Genomic DNA, 22,444 nt, shown 5'->3' on the forward strand with positions numbered 1-22,444 from the left:
GAGGAGGGGGAGTTGTTCCCGAGCCGGGCCGGCCCGGCTGGCAGGGAGGAGAAGGAGGAGTAGTTTACTGAGCAGAGAGAATGAGATAAACTGTGGCTTCAAGGCCGAAGGAGACGGCGAGAGCGGAAAGCAGTGCCCTTTGGCAACGAGAGCAGTCAGGGGGGGCGGTTGCAAAGAGGCACACGGCGCCAAATGAGGAAATAAAGATACAAAGAACTACAGCAAAGTAATGGAGGGGAAGAGGGAGAGTGTTAGGAGGAACGGGGGTCATAGAAGTGCGCATACAAGAGGACGAAGAGAGCGTGGGGGAAGGGAGGAGTTCCTACTGGATGAAGAGAGCGTGGGGGAAGGGAGGAGCGGCTTCGGAGCAAGGAACCTCCCACGGCTCCGGAAGCGGCGAGGGAGAGGCGGCCCTTACCTTGCAGGCGAGGAAATGGGAAGCTGGAGGGGCGTCCGGGCGAGCGGGTGACCTGCCAAACTGTCGTGTGGAGACGTTCCTCACACGGGGCACCAGTTGCGGTCGGGGTTACTGCTTCTAGGGGGAGTGGCGGCCGGTAGCCGAGCCCTCAGCTCTCGGGGCTGCTTAAAGGGTACCGGCGGCGGGGGGCTCTTTCCCGGAGGCGAGGGCGAGGCGGAGGACGTGGCCAGGGTCCTCGGCGAGAGGCGTGCAAGGTGTGGAGGGCGGCGATAAGGACAAAAACACTCTTCATCCAGTAGGAGTAAGCGCCAAAGAGATTTATTCAGGGGTGATTACAGGTTATATAGGTTGGTAAGAAGGGCAGGGCTGGAAAGGAGGTGAAGTAGCCTTAAATGGCAATATTGAAGGGAGAGGGGCTAGGATTGGTTCTGAGAGGACGCAGGAGCCGTTGCAGCGGGCGGGGGTTGTTCTGGCCACGGGGCATGCGCGCTGGTGGTGGCAGGAGTGGCCTTGGCACCAGGGAGTGAGTGGGTAAGATAAGGTAGTGGGGAAAGGGCAGTTGGGAGAAAGGCGGTTTCCTCCGGCAAGCCTCCCCTGCCAGTGGCATTTTGGGTGAGGAAAAGGGAGCTGCCTTGACCTCGCTCCCCAGGCTCGGGGGGGCTGCAGAGGGCACTCACGCCCGTACCTACTACCCTCCCCAGGGGGTGATCAGGTCCCCTGGCCCAGGCCTGGCAAGCCGAGGTACAAGCTCAGCTACCCGCACACTAGGACTCTGTTCAGCAGCTGCTTAAAGCCCCTCTCTCTTTCCATTTCTTCCTATCCACTGGTATCAGTTAGGGTTGCATTCAGCTGTGTGTAACTGAAACCTAGATGCACATGCTTAACAAAAGGGAGGTTTTGATTTTCTTATGTAACCAGAACTCCAGAGGTAGGCACTTCAGGACTGGTGTAACTTGTATGAAGGCATATCAAGGCCCTGGGTTTCTTTTAGCTTCCTACTCTGCCATCTCCAGCAAAATGGCTGGTCACCTCCAGGCTTGGAGCCTATGCTCTCAGCAGGAAGGAGGAGAACAAAAGGCAAGTGATGAAAGCTGCATGGCAGCTGAGTCTGTCTTTTTATTTAAATTTTTTTTCAGTCAGGAAAACAACAGTTTTTTGGAAACCCCAACCAGTAGAGTTCTGCTTACATCTTATTGGCAGGCCACCTTTCACAAAAAGGGAGCCTGGAAAGGTAACGGTTTTTTGGTTTGTTTTTGTAAACCGGGCAGATTGTTTCCTCGGAACAAAACTGGGGGAGATAGGAAAGAATGACGAGTAGGCAACTGGAAGTGTATGCTGTTTCTCTCTCCTCTAAAATGTTCTCTAGCAGTTAGAGACACGTATACACACATGTAAACTCTTCTCTTTCCTTCCCTCTTTTTCCACTGATGTTCCAGTTTCTTAAGGCTGCCATTATGCAAAATACCAGAAATGAATTGGCTTTTATAAAGTGGGTTTATATGGTTATAAATTTACAGTCTGAAGGCCATGAAAATGTCCAAATTAAGGCAGCAACAGAAGTATACCTTCAGTGAAGGAAGGCCAATGGCATCTGGAAAACCTCTGTTAGCTTGGAAGGCATGTGGCTGGTGGCTGCGGATCCTGGGTTGTGTTCTAGCTCCTCTCTCAGCTCCTGTGAGTTCTTCAAAATGTTGCTCTTGGGGCATTTTGTCCCCTCTTAGCTTCTCCAGAGCAAAGTCTGCTCTCAATGGCCATCTCTGAAATGTCTCTCTAGGCTGCAGCAGCACGCTCCTTCTGTCTGAGCTGTTATATAGGACTCTAGTGATTAAATCAAAGACCCATGCTGAATGGGCAGGGCTACATTTCCATGGAAACATTCAATCAAGTGGTCAGACCCTAATCAAAGGTGTCACTCACAGTTGGGTGGGTCACATCTCCATGGAAACATTCAATCAAAATGTTCCAACCTAATCAACACTAATACGTCTACCCCTACAAGATTGCATCAAATAACATGGTATTTTGGGGGACATAACACATCCAAACCAGCACAACTGCTTTTTTTTTTTTTTCTTACATGAGTAGAACTGGATCCTTTTTATTCCCACTTTTTTTGGGTTCTCCTATTACCAAATACTTACTGGATGCCAGGCCCCTTTAACTCTCATGACAGCTTATGAAGCATCCACTAATACTATCATCCTCACTTAGAGATGTGATAAGTGAGGCTTAGAGTGCTGAATTAACCCTCTAGAGCTGCACAGTTAGTAAGACGCAGGGCAGTCATTTGAACCCAGATGTCTCAGGTGGTCCCATGGCAATTTGCATCCAGGAAGTTCACTGTGGATTGTCCTCGGAATTAACATGTGCAGGAGCAAGAATGCAGGATTGGCCAGATGGAGAAGTTAAACCAAGACATAGTTGGACCAAAGGCTTTAGTCAATCCCACAAGGAGCTTTGGAGCTGAGTTGGGCCTTGAGTTGGTACCTTGAGGCAAGAGGGCCAGATCTTTATAACTGGTGTCACCCAGTCAAGGCAAGTGGGCCCTCATGGGGAGGGAGTATGACCTTGGGTGGAGCGGCTGTCTTCAACTGATGGCAATTCCTGTAGAAGGTCTCAGAGAGCCATCAGCTACTGTGGGCAGGGTGGGGAACGAGGGCTTCAAGCTCAAGTTGTCCAACACTGGGAACTATGTTAAGCAGGGCCACTCTGGCCTCTACCCCTCAGCTCCTGATCCATGCTCTTTACCTACTAGGGACACAAAACCACATAATGGACACTGATTCAGGCTGTATTCTTTGTCCGGGAGGATAGTGACACAAACTCTCAGGGTATCATCTCCAAACTGGGCCTCAGTTGTACCTTCAAAAGGCCATTCCACTATCCTGTTGGGATACCTGTTTCTGGCTAGTGTGGTGTATTCTAAGACCAAGAGATCCCCTGGTCATATCCTGCACCTTTTTTTTGGTGAAAAGTGGTTTCTATGATCCAATTTGGTGTTACATAGGATCTTGTCAGTGGATCAAATATTCTGTAGCCTCTCAGATAGTGGTGCTGGCTAAAGCCTGGTGGGCAGGGAAAGGAAACCCATACCCAGAACATGTGCCTATTCTAGCCAAGATAAATTACTGTCTCTTCCAGGGGGAAAGAAGTCAATTTGCCATCAAGTGACAGGTTCGTTTCTTTGAGGGATAGTACTACATTGGGGACTGAGTTTTGGTCTCTGTTGCTGGCAGATTGAGCATTTGGCAGCACTGGTAGCTAGATAAGCTTTGGTGAGTGGGAGCGCATACTGCTGGGCCCATGCATAGTCTCATCCCTGCCACCATGACTTCTCTGAACATGCCTCTAATCTCTGCCATTCTCCCAGGGGTTGCAATTAAAAAAAAAAAAAAAAAAAGAATCTTGGCTGGAGTAGGGAGTGCAGTTTCAAAAGCTTTCCCCTGACCTTCTCACTGTGATAGCCCTTACCCCAATGGGGTTCTGCCAATTACCAAGAGTGCCGGTTTGTATATATTATGTCCCCCAGAAAAGCCATGTTCTTTAATGCAATCTTGTGGGGGCAGACTTATTAGTCTTTTGATTAGGGTGGAACCTTTGATTGAGTGTTTCCTTGGAGATGTGACTCATCCAACTGTGGGTGAGATCTTCGATTAAATTATTTCCATGGAGATGTGACCCCCCCAACTCCAGGTAGGTCTTGATTAGTTCACTAGAGTGCTTAAGAGAGCTCAGGAGCTGGGACACAGATGCTGACACTTGGAGATGCTTGGAGATGCAGACAGAAGGTGGTTTGGAGATGCTAAGCCAAGAGATGAAGTCCAGAATTTGCCCCGGAGAAGCTGAGAAAGGACTCCCAGATGTTTAGAGAAACTCACCCCAGGAGAACCAAGCAGAGAGCTTAGAGAAGCTGAGAGAGACAGAAGGCCAGAGACATTTTGGAGAACGCCATTTTGAAATGCAGTCTGGGAGCAAAAGACCAGCAGACTCTGGCCACGTTGTCTTCCCAGCTGACAAAGGTGTTCCAGATGCCATTGGCCTTCCTTCAGTGAAGCTATCCTCTTATTGATGCCTCAATTTGGACACTTTTATGGCCTTACAACTATAACTTTGTAACCTAATAAATCCCCTTTGTAAAAGCCGATCCATTTCTGGTGTTTTGCATAACGGCACCTTTAGCAAACCGGAACACCGAGTATGTCCATTCTAATTATATATTCAGGGAGGACCAGAGGACTCATATTATTATGTACACTTGCTGGGAACCCAGTCTTCTTCAGTCAGTGGATTCTGGGTCTAAAAACTGGCTCAGGTCCCTGGGCAAAGGATTATGACTTTTTATCGGGGTATTTTCCCTCAGCCTCCTCAAAATCCATCCTTGATTTTTTAAAAAACTGTACAGATTGAAACCTTTTTGGCTGCCCATCTATCTTTCCTCCATATATATAGTCTTCTATTAACTATCTCCATAGGTTTCTATGAATTAGGTCCCCTTGGTTGCCACTCTAATCTTGCCACTTGTGCCAGTTTGAATGTATTGTGTCCCCCAAAATGCCATTATCTTTGATGCAATCTTGTATGGGCAGACATATTAGTGTTGATTAGATTGTAATTCTTTGGGTGTTTCCATGGAGATGTGACCTGCCCAACTGTAGGTGATAACTCCGCTTGGATGATTTCCATAGAAGTGTGGCCCCACCCATTCAGCATGGGCCTTGATTAGTTTACTAGAGCACTATATAAACTCAGACAGAAGGAGTGAGCTTGCTACAGCCAAGAGGGACACTTTGAAGAACGCACAGGAGCTGAGAGAGGAGTGGTAGCTGAGACAGACATTTTGAAGATGGCCGTTGGAAGCTGATGCAGACATTTTGGAGAATGCCATTTTGAAATGCAACCTGGGAGCAAGCAGACGCCAGCCACGTGCCTTCCCAGCTAACAGAGGTTTTCTGGACACCATTGGCCATCCTCCAGTGAAGGTACCTGATTGTTGATGACTTACCTTGGACACTTTATGGCCTTAAGACTGTAATGGTGTAACCAAATACACCCCCTTTTATAAAAGCCAATCCATTTCTGGTGTTTTGCATTTGGCAGTATTAGCAAACTGGAACACCACTCATAATGATGCCGCTTAATCTTGCTTCTGATGGTTAACTCCTGTCACCTGATCTGTATTTCTTCAACATCCTATCAGGCTGTTTGCAATCAGGGAGCCTAGCTCTGTAACAGCATCTCCTACCATCAGCTCTGGCCTGCCGAGAGGGCCACCAATGAGCATTTCAGGGATGCTGTCCCTCTCAGTAGTATAGTTCTTATTGCTCCCAATAAACAGCAGAACATAGTCAGCTGGTAGGATATACATGGTATATCCACTCTAGCATGCCCACTTCTGAGTCTTTTGCTCCCTTCAATTGTCTGCCACAAGGCTCTGACATTTTTCTTTTGCCTAATGTGGGCCCTCACATTCTCCAAGCTTCCTAGATTTGTCCTAGCATCCTGTTAGCACCATCTCCTGGGGTCTTTGCCAGGATATAAATGCTGTTTACAGAGGATATTCACATAAATACACTCTCCTGTGTCTAGCTTTATATTCTCCTCCTCCTCCCTCCCCACCCAATTCAGCACCCTTGGAACCCAATTCCCCACATATACTCCTGCGGCCTACAGGTATATATGTGTTGGCTAGGTCCTGCAGCTCTTTCAGGATTTAGGAGGTCCAACATTTGCCAAGTGGGGTTATATTGTAACTTGACCTTAGCTATTGGTCTGGTGGACAGGAGAAAAGATGTAGGTAGATCCCGAGGAGGGTGTATGTTGCCTTGCAAAGTGGGGTAGGCTACTTCTACAAATCCAGAGAGTTCAGGGGGATGTGGAGTTTTAAGGTTTTCAAGTGCATCAACCCAGATGCCCCACCTGAGGTGTCAGGGTCCTCCTCCTTTCCAACTTCGGCCCTGAACTTGGTGTGGCAAACTTGCCAGGGCTGAGAATCAACCTTTTTTGGAGTTCTACTATCCTATAATTAAGTACTGGGCCTGAGCCTCAGCTTTTTCTGCTTGCCTCTCCCCTTTATCTGCTGCTAATGAGGCACTTTGGCTCTTTAGCCTTTAATTTGTGATTAATCACCCTCAATCTTTCATGGTCTTTCGCCAAAGCTTAGATTTACTCCATCGATAGTTATCCAATTCTACAGCTCTTATAATTATTATTTTTCTCATATTTAAAGGCTGTCTGAGAGACTGCACCTACCAGTGCATTCTTGCACTGGTATAACACCCCAGCACCACAGGTGGATGTTTTCACAGTTGCAGTGCTTCAGCCTGCCAGGCATATCAGGGCTTTGCTGAGGTCCTCGCTGTCACCTGGCCGGTGGGTGTATCTGCTCCACTGGATCAGGCCACAGCCGTGGGAGTAATTGGTTTATTTCAGATTCTCTGGAAAACCAACTCAGAGATGGAAATTTGCAAGCAGGAAATTTTTTAGGGACTGCCCTTGGGATCGATACTGTGCAGGAGTGAAAGGAGTAGGATTGAGCAGAAGGAGAAGTTGAACTAAATGGAGGCAAAACCAAGGCCTGCGATCCCTTAGGGGCCTCTGGTGCAGGGATAGTCCTTCGGAGTGTTCCCACCTTGAGGCCTGCATCCACTAGTTAGTGACATAGGCTCCCCTGGGGAGTGGTGTGACCTGGCACCAGGTGGTCCTCTTCATCAGAGGGCAAGTCCTGGGAAAGGACTCAGCTGAGAACTATTGGCCATTAACACTCCCAGCAGTTCAATTGTGAAGCGGGACCAGGTCCGACACAAAGCCCTGTGCTCTTTGGAATGCTGGGGTGGTTGGTGGTGCCAGTGGAATTAAGGGGAGGGTGGAATGGAAGAAAGGCTACTGGAACAAGACTCAATGAAAAAATTGGCAAAGATTGTCACCTGACCAAAAGACGGAGAATGAATGAGAGAGATGCCTTTAAAACTATATCAAAGCCATTGTTTTAGAATACCTTTGCTAACCCTAGAGCCCCCATCCCTTTAATTAGAAGCCCAGTCCTAGTGATTTGGAAAATTCCAGTACTTAGGTTCACAATGTCGAACTTGATGCCTAAGCTTTTTGGGTAAGATTGCAAATCATGTTCAATTATTTATTCATTCAATAAATGTTTAAGAGTACCAAAAAACAAAACAAAACAAAACAAAACTATACCAAACACTAGCAGTTCCCTTGGACACTTGTACTGGCCAGTGCAGAAAGGGGCAAGTTAGGATACAAATCCAGTTCTATTTCACTCTGAAGCCCGGGCCTTTTCACTAGACCAGTGCTCCATGGGATAAATTCAGACTGCAGATATATTTTGTTTGGCTGCACGGTATTTTAAAAAACGTGAATTGGGTGCCACTACTTAAAAATCGGACTTTAAATAAAAGTTCAGATTTCCAGCTTCTCTTGTATAACCAGAAGATCTAGCAACACTGGATCTACATTCCTGCGTGTTAATAATTGACTGGAGGTGAGGGACATTCACCCTTTAAATGGGTTATGGGTTTCCCAGTTCACCATAGTCTCTATGCATTACCTTCTTTGGCATTTTAGTGTAGGATTCCTGCCACACGATGTGCTGCCTGACACAGCACATGGTATGCAAGAGACATTTTGGACAGTTAATATGGGTTTTTTGGAATTAATGAATTTAGTTGGAGAGGAAGTTGGGGTGAAATCTAGGCCTCTGAGTGTAAAGAGAGACTTGGCACTCAGATGAGGCAACTGACCAGGAGGGGCTTATTAGGATGAACTGGTGACAGGCTGGCTGCAGACCGAGGAAAGGAATAAGAGCAGAGAGCCAAGGCCTGAAGTTTGGGTATCTCACCTCAGATTTAGACGAATGGGGAAATGGAGAGGAAACCAGAGAAAAGGAAAGAGAGGCATGGAGGGACCTCAGCAACGGAATTCCACTGGAAGCAAGGCAGCCAAGGTTTTGAGTAGTTGTGTCCAACGTTGCAGTGTGAAGAGGATGAGGGAATGGACAGGCAAAAAGCCATGGCAACAAGAAAGCCATTAGGGATTTTCAGAGGAGGTATGAAAAAGGAAAGGAAGGCTGTGAGTCTGAAATTTAATAGTGAAGTAGGGGCATTGGGGGTGTAAGTGAGAGCTTTTACGGGTGCTAGCTGGGGAAAGCATATATGGACCTTCATTTAATATTCATCCTTTTATGACTTTGTCTTCATCAAATTGACATCATCTAAAAGAAGATATTCAGGATTGGGAAAACCATAAGGACCACACTCCACTTTGTCTAGTTCATGGATGGATGAGTAGAAAAATAGGGGAAGGAAACAAACAAACAAACAGACAAAGGTACCCAGTGTTCTTTTTTACTTCAATTGCTCTTTTTCACTTTAATTATTATTCTTATTATTTTTGTGTGTGTGCTAATGAAGGTGTCAGGGATTGATTTAGGTGATGAATGTACAGCTATGTAACGGTACTGTGAACAATCGAATGTACAATTTGTTTTGTATGACTGCGTGGTATGTGAATATATCTCAATAAAAAGAAGATAAAAAAAAAATAAAAGAAGATATTCAGTATTGATGTTGCATCTTTAAAGAAGAATGGACCAAAGAACTATCCAGACTCTGTCCTTTGTTCTAGGGGAAAGAAACATTAATTAATTAAATATATATTTTGGACAGCCACCAGTCTGTAGATTGGAAACTCCTGTCACAGATCTATCTCTCTTTACACGGGCTTCGTGGATTTTCTGGGGTAAAGTTAAAATTTTAGTTTTGCTCTGCCTCATTGCCCAGTTAGTATCCTTCTGTGTTGTCTAACTGGTTGTTGGCATGTGCTCAGGATGTGTAAACTCATTTTAACATTAGCCTAAGTAAAATATAAGGAGGAAGATAAGACTTAAAAATAATTCATTCCAAAACTCAAAGTTGGATATAGCGGGATCATTCATTGTTTTGGATGAATCCTCTTCCTAGGAAACTGTCAAAACCAATTCCACATAAATCCTTTCAATTCTGGGGGCGTAGGGAATGTCTTTGTTTCAGGAGACCCACAGTCTGTCTGTATTGCCTTTGGGGTCAAAGCACCTGGCTCTACATCCTGTCTCTGCGACCCACCAACTCTGTGACCTTGGGCCAATTACTGAATTTCTTGTGACTTATCCTCATCTGTTAGATGACGACAATGATACCTATTGGAAAGGCTTGTTGACAGATTTAAATGAGATGATGAAGCTGTTGAATTAATAACGTATCTGAAACACGTAAAGGCTTTTTGAGGACGGTGAAACTTGAATCTATCATCAACGATGCAAAAGTTCTATTAACTTGGGTGGAAGCAAAGAAAGTCTGTACTGAGATTCCCGAGTCTGAATCTAGCATTGGGATTTAAGCGACCTTTTAAAAAAAATCACTCTCCTTTGGTCTTACTTTTCCCTGTTTCTCAGCGGTTTATAATAACTACGAAGGACCTGGTAAGCGGAGGTTGTGTGCTTTATCTCTTGTGAGAGGTTAAGGAAGAGACTGGCTTAGCACAGCCTCCACAGGGCAGGAGCGCCCGAGATCTGTGCGTTAGGAGAAATGCTAGCCTCAGGGCGCCCTCACTTCCAACCCGGGGAGCAATCCAAATCCGAAGGCCGGAGGGGGAAGGGGGAACCTGAAGTGGCGGTGGGGATGGGAGCGGATGCTCCCAGGTCAGCTCGGACTCTCGCCGGCACAGCCCAAAGCCCGAGTCTAGGTGAGCCCGGCGGCATTAAGGGACGCGCGCCTCCCGGCCCTGAGGAGTGAGGTGACGTCACCTCCAGGAGGACTCGCTTTTTCATTAATGAATCCGGCCGGCGCGGGCGCATGCGCGGCAGGCCCCTTTCCCTCTCGCTTCTCCCTCCCTTTCCCAGCCGCGCTCTCAATCTCTAGCTCGCTAGCTCTCCCTCTCCCCGGGCCGTGGAAAGGATCCCACTTCCGGTGGGGTGTCATGGCGGCGTCTCGAACTGTGATAGCTGTGGGGAGACGGCGCTAGTGGGGAGAGCGACCAAGAGGTCCCCTCCCCTCCCCGGGTCCCCTTCCCCCGTCCCTTCCCCCAGCCTTCTTGCCAACGCCCCCTTCCCTTCTCCCCCTCCCGGCTCGGATCCCCCATCCCCACCCCCGTGGGAACGTTCGGAGTCTGCACTCCACAGACCCTCTCCTCTTTCCTCACCTCGGCCCCTGCTCCCCGCCCTCTTCCCGGCCCTGGGCGCCGGCCGACGCGTCCCTCCGCCGCCCCCCGCCCGCGGGGAGGACATGGCTGCGCACAGGCCAGTGGAATGGGTCCAGGCCGTGGTCAACCGCTTCGACGAGCAGGTAACGGGCCAGTTGTGGGTGGGAGGTGGGTGCAGAGTGGGGGTGGGGAAGGAAAGGGTGAGGGGAGGAAGGAGCAGCCGCCTCCCCCGCGGCTGCCTCTGGCTCTGGAGGAAAGGAAGGGGAATGAGTGGGGGTGGCCAAGGGGGGAGGTGCGGGGACCGAGGGGATGGCTGGTTGCTTGGGCTCCCCTTTCCTCTTAAATCGGGGGTGGGGCCTTTTCCCTGACCACCCCTCGGACCCTCCATCCCCTTCATCCACAGCCCTTCCGCTTGCCATTAGGGATGAGTGACCCGGGGGTGCTTTCAGGGGCTCTCCATCTGGATTTAATCATCCCCCTGCACTTTTTTTTTTATTTGGAACCAAGATGGATAACGATTAGGGGTTCCCTTTTTCTTTTCCTTCTGTGGACCTTCTAACTGGGGATGAGTAACTGAAGGAACCCTAAGGCCTGTCTTGTGTACCCCCAATAGGAGAATGATAATCTCCCCTCCCCTCCCCCAGTTTCTTCAGCTTCCTCTCTTGGAGGGGGAAGAGTAGAAGAAAGCAGGGAAAGCGCAGGTTTTCTTACTGACTTTCTGCTTCTTCATCTCAGCCTCCCCTGAGAGTTCCAAGTACACACAAACTGCACATCTTTTTAATGTCCTCCTCGGGCGTCCCCCCATTTCCCGATGAGACAAGACTGGTTTTTACATTGCCGCTTGCAGTGGAAACCGTGGTTCTTTTCTCCCCTGCTTAAGAAATATTTTTCCCTTTTACCCTTACAGGATATTTGCAGTTTCCCCTTGTATTTTGCCAGCGGTCCGAGAATATGATAATTGCTTTTTCGCTTGAGAATCTTGGGGAATAAAGGGAAAAGGGTGAAAGGAAAGTGGGAAACTGTATCTGAGCCAATGAGAACAGAGAGCACAGACAGCTGGGATGTGGTCCTGGAACCGATAATTCTGCTAGTGTTTTGTTGTTTTTAACTCTCGCCTCTTGGTTGACAAGGGAACTTTCATTGAGAATATTTGGGATGGAAAAAAGTTTCATAGCATGGGGAGGTGACTTTTCATTTCCTAAGCTTTCCACACTGAATCCTGGGGCTGATCAGAAATGAATGCCACACAGCCTTTTGTCAGTGGGAGCTGGTTTAACTTTGTGTTGCTTGCTGTAGGTGGTTGGGGATGGTTTAAAAGGTTGCACTTTGCAGCTGACAGCATGGGCTTCCTTTGATGAGGGAATTGTTTAAGGTTGAGTCAATCTGTTTTGTTAACTGGTTAACTGATTATGGGTTGCTGAAGGGAGTGGAGAGGGCTCCTCTTTTATTTGATCCATAAGCATTTCCTTACAGTACTCATTGTGTTATGACCTACCTGAGAGTATTTGGCAATAGGTACAGGATGCTGAGAAAAAACCTACATAAATAGAATTATGAAGCTGTCTGAGACTTCAAAGGTTGAAAAGGCCAAAAAAGCCACAAATAAATCAACTATACTATTAATCTATCTGCTGGAATACACAGTTACTGCATATAATGGATTGCATTATTGACATGGCATTAGGTTTAAAACTTGATAGAAAAGACTTTCTCTGTGTAATTAAAAAAAAAGTATGTAAAAGCACATAGATGAACCCCAAAGCTGAACCTTATGGACAGCATAGTTTGGATGCAGGGTTTAAAGGATTCACACCACAATTGTTCTCAATTATTGTACATCTTACTTGTTGAACTCCAGGCCTATCATAAGTATAGTTGCTATCATAAGAAAAAGATAGTTCTCTAAACATGAAAAGAGGAATGAGTTTGATTACATGCCCATTGTTTTCAAGAAAATGTTTTTTCTCTGTCTGCCCCCAGTGTTAAAAGACCTTCGGCTTTGTTTTTGCTTTGTTATGTATATTGTAGAATCAAATTCACCAGCATCTGTTTTAAAAACTAAGGACATAAGTTTTTTTAGCAGAAGCATTTTTCTATATTCCTTATGTTCTAATTAAGGGAGGTATGCATAATACATAGGACAAATTAGTCCTCAAATTTTTCTTCTACAAGGTTAAAGCCCATTGATTCTGAGATGCAAAAGTATAAGCATTTTCAGTGATAAACATAAGGGAACTTATATGCGTTAATTTATTATAGAAGTAATAAATGTTTGATTCAAATAAGAGTTCATCTTAAAGTTGAACTGTATATTTTTTGGAGAAAAAACTGATGCCCAGAGAGGTTGTGACTCCCAAGGCCACATGCAGACCTAATAACAAGAGCCTAAGTATTAAATGTATTGAATGCTGGAATATCAGGGGGATATTCTTTCTGATAAGTATACCATTGGATTTGTTTTAATAATCCATTAAATATAATTAGAAGAGAAGGGTTTACATTTTTACTGGGGGGAGAAAAAGCCTTGCATGTAATGAGGGATATCTGTATAAGAACTCTAAATGTTTCTAGTACTTCTGAATTATGGAAATACTAGAATTTTGAATTTTGGAAATTTTTTCTGTACTTTGTTTCAATGGGCCGAGGGGGAATCAAACTTCTTTTTATGATAGCTTAAGACATGTGCATGTTGAACCATTTCAGTCCCCAGACAGCATGTGCATGTCTAAAGATGGCAGCTCTGTTTATGATTGAATTGATGTTTTGGTTGGACTTGTAATAGTTTTGGTGATTAAAACAGAAATGCATTACTAGCCACTGCCGATTACAGACATTGCACTCTGCTCAGCAACTGGGTGCAGTAGATCCAGCTAACACTTGATGTTATGAGCTCAAGTACTTGTTTCCAAGTGGGTAAAATAAAATTCCTGTAACCTGCTGATGTTTTGCACCTAGACTTAGTATTTGTGACCTAAGTTGAACACTTAAAAAAAAAATTACTTCCTTGATTAGGGAAATGACAATTATAAATGTGGGCAGCCAGAAAGTTGAATGTGTCAGTCATATCTTCTGCCGTTCCTTAACCTGTCTTTATGGTGCTGAATGATAAGTTTCTAAATTGAAATTGGCAAACTTTAGGTGTGCAGCTTTAAATTGTGGCTTATTAGCTGGTTTCTTGGCAAATTGGAGAGAACCTTTCTCGTATTAGCTGGGAGAATCTATCTGGGCATGCCATGTCTGCCCACATGGCCGTCCTAGTTCTGTATAACCCATCAGTCCCTGTAGGGCTTTATTTCTGAAAGGGAGTAAAGGAAAAAATGTGAGTATTTGAAGGTTTTTTTTTAAGAAATTAAAAAGGATTAAAAATGATCTATTGTGGATATTTGGGAAATACTAGAAAAGCACTTATATTAAAAGCACTTATATTTTCTATATCGGATCAAGTAAAAACAGCATATAAAAAGCCAAAAGATAACATTTTAAGGAATATGTTGTAGAATAAATTCTGATTTTTGATTTGTAGTAGCTTGTGCCAATTATTGGTTATTCTTGTAAATTGAATGTTAATCTGAATGTCCGTTGAATATGTGGTGTAAAACTCACAGTATAAAATGACTGACATGTCTCTTTGAATTTATGAACCACATGTTAACTTTGAAACTGTTTTGGGTTTAAGAAAAAATCTCCTAGCCTTGCTCTTAAAGCCTGGTCTACCATTTTTATAAAGCTTTATAATAAATAGAAAATGAATACTCTTTTATGGTGAGGGATAATTCTTTGGTGAGTGAGAAATAGTGTTTATTTATTATTCTGGAGCTCCTTTTTTCTTATTTCCTCCGTCTGGTCCTCAGTTAGCTCTCTGCATCAGTTCCACCCCTCCCTTGTTTCCCCTGCCTCCCCTTATCTAGCATCTTTAGTCCTTCTTTATATGAGTTTCTTCCTTTTCACTTTCAGACTTACTAAGATTTCCTTTCTTTTGAGCATTTACTTAGTCTTACAACTTTCTCTCTATGGACTAATGCTTTTCTTCCTTTTGTTGCCAGATATGTGCTGCCTCTACGAATTTCCCCTGTAACTAGTTTTTACCTTTGCTTTCCTTCTGAACTGCTTTCTTGAAAGTGATTCCTTATGGCAAAACATAGTGGCCTTTCCTCAGTTATAATGCCACTCTGGTGTTCCACTACTCTTTGAAACCAGTCTCTTCTAGTTCCCAAGACATGGTACTTTTTTGAGTATATGCATTGACCAGATCCTTATATATCTATTTTTTCCTTGCAATTTTATTGAGATATATTCACATACCATACAGTCATCCAAAGTGTGTAATCTGTTGTTCACAGTATCATCATATGTGCATTCATCACCACAATTTTTGAACATTTTCAAAACTCCAAAAAATGAAGATAAAAATAGGAATAAACAGAAAAAAGAACACCCAAAACATCCCATAACCTTCCTCCCCCCCATTATTCATTTATTTTTTTATCCCCATTTTCTACTCATCTGTCCATAGACTGGATAAAGTGAGTGTGAGCCACAAGGTTTTCACAATCACAAGGTCACACAGTATAAGCTACATAGTTATACAATTGTCTTCAAGAATCAAGGCTACTGAGTTGCAGTTCAACAGTTTCAGGTATTTCCTTCTAGCTATTCCAATACACTAAAAACTAAAAAGGGATATCTACATAACACATAAGTATAATCTCCAGAATGATCTCTTGAATCCATTTGAAATTTCTCAGCCCCTGAAACTTTATTATGTTTCATTTCTCTTTCCCCTTTTGGTCAAGAAGGCTTTCTCAATCTCAAGATGTGGGGTCCAGACTCATCCCCGGGAGTCATGTCCCATGTAGGGGGGAGGGCAGTGAGTCTACCTGCCAAGTTGGCTTAGAGAGAGAGGCTGCATCTTAGCAACAGAAGAGGTTCTCTGGGGGTGATTCTTAGGCACAATTATAAGTAGGCTTGGCCTCTTCTTTGCAGTAACAAGCTTCATAAGGGCAAGCCCCAAGATTGAGGGCTCAGCCTACTAAATTGGTAGTCCCCAATGTTTGCAAGAATATAAGGAATTCCCCAGGTGGGTAAATTTAATATTTCCACATCTTTTCCCATTTCCTTAAGGGGCTTTTCAAATACTTTTTTATCTTCTGCCCAAATTACTCAGGAATGCCAGATCCTTTTATACTGATGTTCTCATTGATCCTTGTACAGTGGACAGTGCAGGTGTCATTCTTATTTTACAGATGTGTTTTCTCAGTCATCCCATGCTGCCCATACTGAACTGAAGGTCCTAATGGGGGTCTGGGTTTATTCTGCTATTCATTGCCTCTGTCCTTATCCCAGCTTTTGGATGCCTGTGGATCCTGGGTTTCCTTATCTATTGGAAAATGCTTGACTAGAGAATCTCTGACATTCGCTTTCTAGTTCAAATATTCAATGATTTTAAGATTTTCACAGCATCTCTCTGTGGGACAACAGTCCATTGTGGCACTTTATGGGAGCTGACCCCACTCAATTTACCAAACTATTTCTCATTATACCTCAGCATGCACTTCCTTTCTGGGCAGGTCAGCTCAGTCTCTTCTGCATGTAGCATGCTTATTCCTGCCTCCTGGTCTTTGTTTATGCCTGCCCCTGCCTGAATGCTTTTATTCCTCCTTTGTGCTTTTCTAATTCCTGTCCATCCTTCAAGGTCCAGCTCCAACTTCATCCCCCACCCCCAAAGTCTTTTTATACTTAACTGCTATCTTACTTCTTGTCCTTGTCATCTAGGGTTCTACAAAACCATACTGTGAAGTTGCTGTCCTTAGGAGGGTTGTTTGAACACAGCTTAGCATTGTTTTCTTTTTATCTCTTTATCTTTAAATAGAGTGTATACTTTGTGAAAAGCAAGAAGACCCTGTTAGGATTCTCTTGTAGTCACTCCAGTGCCGAGTACTTTTATGAGCACACAGTGTGTCATTGATGGTATGTCCTGGTTGAAGGGTAGATTGGGTAAAAGGAGTGATAATTTTTGGCTTTGTTTTAAATTTAAATGACTCATTTTTAATTCAGTGTTTATAATAACTAGGTATTGCAAATTAAGGGAACTTTTAATTAGGAATTGGTAAAAAGTGAGCTTAAAGGAGGAACTTGGGCATATGTTTATATTTTCTCCCATAGAGTAAAAATGTTTTTTGACTTGGGTTTCAGATCTGATTAACTGCCTCTGTGATCTAGTATTAACTACCTTTGTGATCTTACTTTTAGTGGTAAGTCGCTATCTAAGGAAATTTTTGCAATGGTTTGATAGGATAATGAATGTGAAGTGCTTTGAAGAGTCTAAAATTATTCAAATGTGATTGATATTTATATATTTTCTCTATAACTTATTGATTAGTGTGTTTTCACTAAGTGAGAGAGATGGACTAGTATCTAAAGAAGATTGAGTAGGATATTCCCTGGTTATGTAGCTTGGCCACTAAGTACCTTATTTTAACACTCACTGGAAAATACTCAGGGTACTGATAGCACCCTTCTGTAATGTATCATGGGTGTCTGTAATTGATCTGCTTTCTTTCTTTATCATGTAGTTTGTGGCATACTTATAATATGGCTCTTTAAGCTTGGGAAATATAATAGAGAAATGTCATAAGATGCTGTGTGAATTGGGCCAACAAAATCGTTACATTTGATTTTAAATATTCCAGTTTTTTATACTTCTCTTTTTATTTGACTTTTTTTAACCAACAGGAAATTAGATTTTATTTTTTGAAATCTTGTGTGTGCGTGTGTGTGTGTGTGTGTGTGTGTGTTTAAACATAGACAATTTTGTTCTTAAACAAAAGTTTAGTGATAGAACACAGTGGTAAGCATGCCTTATTTTTGCATCTTTGTTCTTTAAATTTCTCAGGTTGTTGTGGTGCATTTTTGTTTTAGCCTTCAAATTTAGTGTTCTGGGGTTCTATATGGACTATATTATTGCATTATAATAACATGCTTGTAAGGGTGAGATTATGTATTGATTAGAAACATGTGGTTTACATATGTGTTCCTGAGACCCCAATCTGTTCTTCATTGGGAGTTTTGTGGGTGTCTGTGTATACAAGAGAAGGCTTGGGACATGTAGAAAGGCTCATTTTCTAAACAAAGTTTAAGAAGGAGAATGTTCTATAGAAAGAAGTACAGGGGGAGATTTGTGGTCAGCTTAAACTCTTAAAAGGCTTAGAATCAATACTGAAATAGGATGTGGGCATTTTAAGCTATTTCTTTGCAGAAGATTGACTTGTATTTATAAAAGCATTGACTATTTCACCTGATATCTTTTAGAGTACCCCATTTTCTTGGGGGTGGAGAAAGATGAGACAAAGTTTGTTTTGACCTTGAAGAAGAAAAAAAGTTTTACATTGTAGTAACTTAATTAAATTTAAGGTTTCAGCAATTTGTTAATTTCTGTAATATACCATTTGATGGCGCCTTCAGTGAACAGAGCACTCTTAGAGGCTGTGCTGAAGAACATTTTAACGTTATAGAATATAAATAATAGCTTATGTTGATAGTGCCCTAATTAAAGTTTCCTAAAGTGCCTGCAGTAGACTGCATATTTGACTACCTCAGAAGTTATGTGCCTGTGACATATGGTTATATTCTTTACTTCTCCGTGAGTGGCTATTGAGCCATTGATCATGTTATCAAAAGAGCTTCTGCTGAGACAAGAAAACCCCCAAGCTAATATGGAATTCTGTCATATTATAATGGTGGATTGGAATTATCTTCTAAAACTTCATGTATTTTTACTATAAATGGTACCAAATATTTTGCAGTAGCAATAACTTGAGGTACAAACTTCCAGGTTGCATATTTTCTTTAAACCACAGTCTGGCACTCTTTTGGTTCAGCTTAGGATTGCCACTAAAGCATACAAGCTGTTGCCTGCCCTTATTCATATTTTACAGCTTTAAGTGTCTTGTTCTGTTGAATTTTAGGGAACTTACTTAGCTTTTCCTGATGAAATCCTTTCCCCATTTCTCCCCTCCCCAATAAGGGTGGCATATTTAGTCTAAGAAGCATAGGTTAATTTAATAAATAACAGGACCTTTAGAAACTTACTTCAAAGGACTTTTTTTTTTTTTTTTAATCATCATTTTATTGAGATATATTCACATACCACGCAGTCATACAAAACAAATTGTACTTTCGATTGTTTACAGTACCATTACATAGTTGTACATTCATCACCTAAATCAATCCCTGACACCTTCATTAGCACACACACAAAAATAACAAGAATAATAATTAGAGTGAAAAAGAGCAATTGAAGTAAAAAAGAACACTGGGTACCTTTGTCTGTTTGTTTCCTTCCCCTACTTTTCTACACATCCATCCATAAACTAGACAAAGTGGAGTTTGGTCCTTATGGCATTCCCAATCCCACTGTCACCCCTCATAAGCTACATTTTTATACAACTGTCTTCGAGATTCATGGGTTCTGGGTTGTAGTTTAATAGTTTCAGGTATCCACCACCAGCTACCCCAATTCTTTAGAACCTAAAAAAGGTTGTCTAAAGTGTGCGTAAGAGTGCCCACCAGAGTGATCTCTCGGCTCGTTTTGGAATCTCTCTGCCACTGAAGCTTATTTCATTTCCTTTCACATCCCCCTTTTGGTCAAGAAGATGTTCTCCATCCCACGATGCCGGGTCTACATTCCTCCCCGGGAGTCATATTCCACGTTGCCAGGGAGATTCACTTCCCTGGGTGTCTGATCCCACGTAGGGGGGAGGGCAGTGATTTCACCTTTCAAGTAAAGGACTTTTATTTAACACACTTTTAATCATAATTTTATGTCCACATAATGGCCTTTTGGGTAATTATGGCTAACAGCAATCACATATGACCTTTTCTGCTTAATTGCTAACAGCTAATTTCTTGTGTAGTCCTCTTAGTAATTTGTGAGAAAACAACTTTTACCAACCCAAATTTGTGAGGACAGCATATTGAGTAGTAAGAGAAAGAACTCTTGACTGTGCAACTTGTAGTGTGGTCTTGGGCAAGTCATTTAACCTCTCTAAACTTGAGTTTTCTATGTTTTCATCTGTAAAATGGGGATAACATGTCATCTACTGGCATCATGTGTTTGTCTAGTGTCTTGGATGTGAATGTTTTGTATCAAAGGGAGCTGTAAATAGTCATAAAAATGTATTATCATAATTATCATTTGCATGATATTTTTCTATTCCCTCTTGCTTTATTGTTTCATGAGAAAAAATAAAATCAGAGAGACAAAGCAGCTTGTTCACAATCATATGACTTGTAATTAACCAAGTTGAAACCAGAATGTGGGTGTCTTGATCTTTTGGGCAGTAACTTTTCAATAAATAGAACTTTACAAAGGGTCTGAATTATATGAACAGAGAGCACAAATATGTAAAATGAGAGATGTGTTATGCCTTCTTCACTCAAAAACTGATGAGTTACATTTTACCTTTTATGTTCACATGAGAGTATCTGGAAATCTTTTTTGGTTGGTCATATTTCAGGAATAGATATAAATTTTAAGCATTATATCCTTGATTTCTTTATTTATCACTCTCTTTGTCATCTTATCAAAGCTTCTCTAGATGCTAGGAGAAGTTGTAACATTGTTCCCCTTTTATTTAGTTTTATAACATTTCATTGTATTCACTGTAGATTTTTAGGTGAGGAGAGTTGGATTCCAAAGGTAACAGTGTAGAATTTGAGAGGATAACAATAATTTGTGAGAATCCCAATTTATATATTTACTACATTAAAAAAAAATCTTGGCATTGCACAGTCCAGTTTTGTAAAGTTGGTTTTCAAGTCTGAAAAAGAACATCAACTTAGAATTTGATTAAATTTGAGATGACCTATTTTTTTTTTTTTAAACATAAATAGCCCATTTATTATAGGCCAGAGCTGTTGCAAATTGTAGAGCTTCTACTGGTCTTTCAATTCCTCCCATCTCCTGATGGTAGATTTTACTGTGATTGCAGAGATGTCTGAGTAGGTCCAGGCACTAGCAGATACTGTTTTCATGCAGGAACCACAGAGCCAGTTCTCCACAGTTTATCTCTTCATTTTTGTTTTGCCACAGAAGGAGCAGGTGTACTTGGTATCTGACTGACTTCAGTTTTCTTCACCATTTTACTAATGGAGGCTCCATAACAGGTCCCGAATTTTCTGATGATTCCTTGTTCCTGGTGCATTGAGTCATGTTGCCTCAAACTACCTTTGAGTCCAGAGAGAGCATGAGATAACCTTTTTAACTTTGGTAGTGAGTGCCTTGACCTATTAGTTTCCTAGGTGTCTTTACTTCTGTTCTTGTCCATGTTAACTCTACTTTTTCAGCTTTTCTTTTTTTATTGTATTAACTCTCAAATCTTTCATCTTGTCTTTTGAAATATCTTTTCTAATGTCCCGTCTTTACCAATGTCTTTTACTTCTGTCCCAGCTCAGTACTGGGAAAATGTTGTGCCTCATTCCAGTAAGGTCTTCTTGCTTTTGGGTAGTTGACTATGGGTGGGGTGGGTGGGTAGGAGAAGTATTTGTATTTCTTATCATTTTTCAGTTTTTGGCGTCTGATAAGTCAATTTTCAGTAGCAAATGGTTTTGTTTTGGTCAGATGTTGGCAAGAAGACCTGAGCTCTGGTTTCTGCTCTTAAACAAACTCCCTTTGTTACATTGCATAAATCTCCTAAATTCTGAGCTTGTTTCATCATCTGTAAAGTAGAAGTATGATGTGATAGTTCAAGACTTACAATTTTTAAAATGGATTAATTTGTTTCATTTTTGGAGCCAGTCTTCTAACTGAAAAGCAAAGTAATTCTAGTCAGTAATTGATGAGTCATAGATCCTTAGAAGGAATCTGAGATTATTTAAATTCTACTTCTGCAATAGCCCTGATGGCTGATTGTCCAACCTCAGCTTGGACATTTATTTTTTTTTTTTAAATTACGGTAGTAATTAATGTTAATTGTAGAGTTAGGGAAACTGCAGCAAAACCACAAAAAGTAAATAAAAGTCATTTATAATACCATGACTCAGAGAGTGCTAATCCTGAAATCAGAATGCTTGGGCTTGAATTTCTGCTCTCTTCCACTACTTACAAGCTCTTGGCACATTACTTAACCTCTTCAAGCTTCAGTTTCTTCATTTGTAAAATACGGTCAATAATATTACCCACTTCATAGAGGTGGATGTGAGATTTAAATAAGAAAATATGTGTAAAGCATATTGCACAGTTTCTTGCAATATGCTCAGTAAATGTTAGCTACTATTATTGTTAGGTTGTGAGAATTGAATGAGATATATTATTTTATAACCTGTTCTTTTAAGTTTAACAATATGATTTGAACACTTTCTCATATGATTAAAATTTTTTTATTTTTAAATGATTGGGAGTGTATTCATTATTATTTTCATCATATTTTTAAAATAAATTTTGAATTTTCTACAATGAACATGCATTTTTGTAATCAGAAAAACAGAACCTAAATGCTATTTTAAAAATATTAAATGTGCCTAGAATGCATCAATGTAAGATATTAAATGTGCCTAGAATGCATCAATGTAAGATACTGTAATCTTAATTTCCAGATGCAAAGTGCTAATATACAAGAGTAGGAGCTGAATGAGGTGAATATAAGATGATTAAAATACAGGATGTTGTGGTGCCTTCAGCACTGTCTAGGTGAGATGGGACCATGATCAGCTTAGATGAACAGTGTCCTTGACAAGTTTTTTTTTTTTTTAATTCAATTTTATTGAGATCTAGTCACATACCATACAGTCATACAAAGCGTACAATCAGTTGTTCATAGTACCACCATATAGTTGTGT

The 22,444-nt window shown here is 42.1% G+C and overlaps 1 protein-coding gene across 5 annotated transcripts in view; it reads left to right on the plus strand.

Moving 5' to 3' along the window:
• Positions 1-10,337: 10,337 nt before the first annotated feature.
• The window catches only part of NF1 (neurofibromin 1), a 357,521-nt gene continuing 345,414 nt past the window's right edge, over positions 10,338-22,444 (plus strand). For 3 of the 5 annotated variants that reach the window (XM_037809844.1, XM_037809847.1, XM_037809845.1), the window contains exon 1: positions 10,338-10,752. In XM_037809844.1, the coding sequence (XP_037665772.1) occupies positions 10,693-10,752 (60 nt within the window). In that variant the 5' untranslated portion in view covers positions 10,338-10,692. The remainder of the gene's footprint in view (positions 10,753-22,444) is intronic. The other 2 variants (XM_037809846.1, XM_037809848.1) reach the window with 1 other exon arrangement.

This window comes from Choloepus didactylus, chromosome 18 (assembly GCF_015220235.1).
Source record: "Choloepus didactylus isolate mChoDid1 chromosome 18, mChoDid1.pri, whole genome shotgun sequence".
In the NCBI taxonomy this organism is placed as follows: domain Eukaryota; kingdom Metazoa; phylum Chordata; class Mammalia; order Pilosa; family Megalonychidae; genus Choloepus; species Choloepus didactylus.